Here is a 5,750-nt window from a genome sequence, read left to right on the forward strand (position 1 = left end):
TCCATGTTTTTCTCTGTATGCAGCATCTTGTGATTGGTATCATTCACGCGCAATATGATGCGATCAGTAATCTCATCATAGATCAAAACTTGTAAGCTATTGAGGTAACGAGCTACACGAGTTCTTTTGTCGTTATAAAGGTATGTCTAAATGGAGATCTTAAAAAACTCCTCTAGTAGTTAGTGATGCTTATTTCACCATATAAGACTTGATAAAAAGAGTGAGAATGATATATTGGAAGGAAGTAGCGGCATAGATGCTTCTCCTCTATTTTTGGCCAATTAGAGATCTTCATTTCTTCAATGCTCAAATGAGAGTGCCGGATATTCTTACACCACATAAATGCCTACAATCTTCACCATCTTATCGTTGTGGACATCCATAGCTTCAAAGAATCTTTTGATGGTGGTGATATAATTGAGAAAGTCCTCTAAAGTTAGCCTTCCATGAAAATTTAAGAAGCTCATGTTTGATACTGAAGAGTCTATCATGATCTTCCAAGACCCTCCCATCAAGTGGACGGGAGGGGAGGGGGGTGGAGCCGCAAATCAGGCTATTGACGTAGAGCATGATGGTAGAAAGAGTTAATGAGGTGCTTAGAAGATGTATCCGACGGCACACTAGCCTCTCGATCTGATCCTCTAAGATGGCAATCACAACCAACTGCATGGTAATACTTCATCCTTAGTTGCATTATTTGTTCTTGCAACTATTGGATCTCCACATCTCTGGTATCAATCTTCAGTACTCAGGTGTGATAGATACTTCAATGAACCATAACTTCAATGTCCATATAGAACATCACATACGAACTAGATCCACTCAACTACCACAATAGTGCACATTGTGACCTTTATTATTGAGGAAGAAGATCTATCCAATGATGGACAAATAAGATAGAGGGAAGAAGAAATAATAATAATAAACTCTCACAATTTAAAAAAGATAGAGAAGAGAAGTAGAAATTTCATTCAATTTAAGATGGCTTTTCTCAATGGTTAGGCACCTCTATTTATAATCATCTAGAGCCCTTGAACCTATCCATGAATATATCCACATTTATTTTTTACTAAAAAGGTAAGAGAATATTATAAATAAGGAAAATTATAGTAGAAGAAATTCATATAATCTACTAGGATTTGATTTAGTACAAACTTGAAAAGTGGTTGGAAATCATCTTCTTGTTATTGGATAAGATATTAGATTGATCTTGATATAGAGCCTCTCCAAATCTATCTAAATTTGGTGATATTAACCTTATTTGCTCATATCTCCAAGATTTTATTATATTAATTTGTATTCGAAACCGACTTAGGTCCAGGCACAGTTTCGAACCTTTTTAGCCAGTCTTAGACATGAAGACAATTAAATCCATCCATGCTAGGTCTACGATGTGCATCATATACTCAACCGAAAACCATGACAAGCAACAGATTGCCTCTTAATAGAATACAGCTAGTCAAAATTGATAAGTAAACCACTCAATATTGCAAACATAAACTTCTACCACCAAAAATAAAATGACAACTCTAGAATGTTTTCCTAAAAAAACCTTCTCCAAATACAAAACAAAATCTCCAAATTCACAGTTCCACCTTCAACATTAACAAAGCACCCCAAAATGCTGTGCCATGATGAACAGGATGACCACAGAAAAGTCTAGCATACAGGTCTAGAGATAGGTGTTTTCACCTTCTTGGGGTTGCTGCTGTGCATATATTATATCTAAATTAGACGCCATATTCTAAATTGAGATCTGTACCTGTGCACATGCTATAATATCAAATCATCAAGCCATTCAGGTAATGCACTTTCCACATAACAGTAGATGAAAGGACCACAGATTATTAAAAAGTAACAGCATGAACAGCTAAATACATTGATAACAAGAATTCACAGTACCCCTAGAAAGTTTAACACTCTTAATATATGTCTCCATGAGCCCAACCCTAGCTAGTCACACGTTCAAGACAAGGAATGCAACTGAAAAAAGAATGCTAGAAGAGATGTATCTATGGGAAGTAAACAGGCCAGTTGTAGTAGTATGAGTCACGCACTGGTTTGCTCATGTACTGGTTCCACTGGAGAAAAAAAAAAGGGGAAAAAAATGTTAATAATAGGCAAATAAAATGAAATGCAGAAACTTGACACTATGGGCAATTGTCAAATTCTACAGCAGATATAGCACTGCAAACTGGAATTGCAGATGAAGATTGAAGAGAGTCATCGACAAATTTCAGTATATAATTTGTTTACCAAAAATATCATAATCACTTGCATATGAATTCATTATGTACTGTCAAATCATGCAGAAACATAAATCAGAGTGCTCAACCACTTCCAGCCCATGCCACATGTATGGCAGACATCTGGTTGTATTCCCAACTCTAATTCCAGCATGGTTCCCCAAATATTGCTCGGCATCTCCAAAAATATTAGACAAGGAAAAAAGGCAGAAAAGAAAAGGAAGAAACTAGCTCCATATGATAGGTAATACTGGTAGCAAGAGTTTAAAGATCTCACCTTGAACTGGTACGGCTGGTTCTTCTCCATTGCTTTCTTCCAGTGGTAGTGTTCAAACATCATAGCCTTGTCATGCCAGCTGCAAAAAGAAAATTCCAGAGTATGCAAGTAAATAAGCTATAATATGTAAACAAATAGCATATCTGTGCACTGCAAAACAGATGAAGCAAAAATCCATGACATGTGGATGAGCTATTAACTAAACAAAGAAACATGTTTAATATGAAGCAGCAGTGTTTACAGAAGTAGGTAAAAATGAAAGATAAAAAAAGAAAATGCACTGGTAAATCTTCCATGACAAGTGCTACAGTGCAGCCTTAATGGTGTCAAGGGACGATGACCATGGCTTAGAAATTTTAAAAGGATACAGTAGTAGGGTGGAACAAACCACAAGAAAAGAAAAAAGACATCCAATGTCACATGAACACAGGAAAGCTAAGCCTGATTGGAGGTGGACATCCAAGCACAAAACAAGAGCACTAACTCTTATTGGATATAGTGGAATACAAGAACAAAATCTGTTTTCATGGAATATAACAAATTGTGAATAATCAAATTCACAAAAAAATTAATGAATAGGTAAATTTCATACTGTTAAATATTAATCAGTTCCCAGCTCCAGCATACGTGTTCAGACTTATTTTCTTTCCTCTTCCACTGACCTAGTCTCAAGTCATCCTCCTCATAAGAAAATGTTGAATTGCAGTTGAGAATTTTGATGAGTCTACTTATATGGCATATACTAGCACAATCTCTCACCCTGACCGAGCAAAACAGCACCTTGACAATGACAAGTCCTATAATCAGAACCTTGGTCTACAGCTTGATAAAGTTTTGTTCTCCTTGAAAAACTAGTGAATAGGCATTAGTTTATGAGTTCCTAATGAGCAATAGATTTGGACAGGAAAGTCTTAAAATGATCAACTCTGCTTTTGTCATCAATTATACAATTTTAACTATGAGGCTCTAGATTCTCTAATTTTTGTGAACTTCAAGACTTCTGCATCAAAGAGTTTTAATCCTTTTTAGCTTTTATCTCATTCTACTGTTTAATTCTTTTTCCTGACATGGAAGGGTGCTAGAAAAAAAAAAATCTAACAAGATATACATATGTTTTTACTATTAATTTTCCTATGCATGGCTTCTTAATATTCTCTTTTGCTCCCTTACTACTACAAAATTTGAAACAAATCACATGGCCATACCACAAGTACAACCCATGCTAAAAGCTATCTGTTTCACTTATGTTTCTTACATTAACTAAAACTATCTCATGCCTCATTTAGAAGATAGAAGAGTGAAACTAATATCAATGTCCAAAACCTGCTTCTTTTTCTCATTCTTCTCTCTTACCTCTCTGCAAGGTAACACAAACAAGGTCTGGTATTAGGTCCAAACCAAACCCAACAGGAGATGGGTGTCCAAATGAATGAATCAACCAGCTGTATAAATAAGGATCTACCAAATTCAATAGGATGTAATGAAGCCGTCAGCAAACTGTTGTGATGTACAGGACTGGTTGGGATTGAATAGGAACCTCTCCATGCATTTAGACCAAAATTCAAAGATAATCCATCCAGTAATGCCTTTTACATAATAACTAATACTTATATACATCTCATTTATATCCAATCATCAAAAAGAAAAAAAAAAAAGTAACACAGTCATATTTATTATGACTTTAAGCTACAAAACAATTACACAAAATCCATTCTGCAAGATTAAAATTCGGATCTAATGGGTCAAACATGTAAAACCATAGACCAATTGGCTTTCCAGTTTAACTTAGAAGATAACCCTAAAATACACATTTAAAGTAACAATCAAAACCAACTCAGAGGCAAGGTAAAATTGATAGCCCTAGAATCAGATGAATACATGTCCATTAAATAAGGCTTGTTAGTAGTAGTACCGAACTATTTTGGTATCGATGAAACACATACCCTAACCCAAAACCTAACACACATAAAGAGAGAGAAATGGAGATAGCTCACTTGAACTGGTTGGAGAGATTCCACATGTAGGGATCGAACCACGTGAGGGCAGAGAAGGCGAAGGATCCTATCCAGATGTTCGCGAACCGATCAGGATCGCCGTGGGGGACTCCCGGATCGCCACGATAAGCATTTCCGAAGTACTTTTCCATCGAACAAGCCCTCTCTCTCTCTCTCTCTCTCTCTCTCTCTCGTTTGCCGCTTACCGCTCGCCCTTCGCCGGCTCCGTATCTTATCTCCACTCTGACCGTCCGATCTGTGGATCTAACGATGCGGGAGGTGGCAGATTATGTAAGCTAATTGCGGGATTGAAGATGCCGTATTCGGTTCAGATTGTTATGAAGTCGGCAGAGCGGAGCGACTTTATTTGGACTAGGGTTTCTCATACTTTAGTTCTAAAATCTAAATTTACTGAAAAATCTATTTCACTGGGGCAGAGTCTTATAAGATTTTTGAGTCACTAAATCATTATTTTTTATCCCTACTTAAAATAGTATACTTCTTTTTCAATTAAAAGAGAGGAAAGGCTGTAGAGATTTTGAGTTGGTATTTGAGCTGCATTTGGAGAGTTTTTTTTGTTTACAATAAGAAAAAATCTTTCATATTGTCATGCTTTACCATAGAAATAGGTATTTATAGGCCTCTAGATTAGAAAGGGAAAAATATCCTCTAGGATTATACTAAACATAGAAATCCTCATAAGGTAAGTTGAAGAAGCAAATTATAAAGTAAAACTTATCTATATAAGGAAAAGTTGCAAGGCAGATAAATTAAATTTTTCTGGTTTGTGGCAAATTGATTTTTCTTATAACAGAAACTTAATGTGGCAAATTATTTTCGTAAATCCCTCCAAGAATGATAACCAATCTCCAGGACCTTTTAAAGATTTCCATCACAATTTTCAAATATCCTCAACAGTTATTTTGTCATGTAAAATCCTTTTTATTTTGCAGAAGAGTACTTCAACTTTTCTGATCTCACCTTGATGTTTGTGATGAAGTTGTAAAATGCTAGCTTTCATAGAATCTAGCAGAGAATAAGTTTGATTGCTGGGTAGTGTATTTTAATAATTATTATCATGGTTCTTCATAATTTGGTTGGTTAATGCATCGAGCCTATATGTCGTACCTAAATTTGCGAAGGATTATGTTCAAGGAAAAATTGTTAGGTGGGCTAGATCTATCATGGACCTAGGATGAAATTAATCTTTTTCTCTCTTTTTACTTCTTTTTA

General features: G+C 35.6%; 1 protein-coding gene across 1 annotated transcript; it reads right to left on the reverse strand.

Moving 5' to 3' along the window:
• Positions 1-1,825: 1,825 nt before the first annotated feature.
• LOC105056086 (uncharacterized) lies at positions 1,826-4,726 on the reverse strand. Its single transcript, XM_010938161.3, has 3 exons — positions 4,518-4,726; positions 2,524-2,602; positions 1,826-2,081 (listed from the first exon to the last, which is right to left on the reverse strand). The coding sequence occupies exons 1-3, from the start codon at positions 4,667-4,669 to the stop codon at positions 2,013-2,015; spliced, it is 300 nt and encodes a 99-aa protein (XP_010936463.1). The 5' UTR covers positions 4,670-4,726; the 3' UTR covers positions 1,826-2,012.
• Positions 4,727-5,750: the final 1,024 nt, after the last annotated feature.

Source organism: Elaeis guineensis, chromosome 13 (assembly GCF_000442705.2).
Source record: "Elaeis guineensis isolate ETL-2024a chromosome 13, EG11, whole genome shotgun sequence".
Classification (NCBI taxonomy): domain Eukaryota; kingdom Viridiplantae; phylum Streptophyta; class Magnoliopsida; order Arecales; family Arecaceae; genus Elaeis; species Elaeis guineensis.

Coding starts and splice junctions, on each gene's coding strand:
- LOC105056086 (XM_010938161.3), bottom strand. CDS start 4,669: ATGGAAAAGTACTTCGGAAATGCTTATCGTGGCGATCCGGGAGTCCCC. Junction 2,603..4,517: donor AATCTCTCCAACCAGTTCAA/GTGAGCTATCTC, acceptor TTCTTTTTGCAG/CTGGCATGACAAGGCTATGA. Junction 2,082..2,523: donor ACCAGCCGTACCAGTTCAAG/GTGAGATCTTTA, acceptor TTTTTTCTCCAG/TGGAACCAGTACATGAGCAA.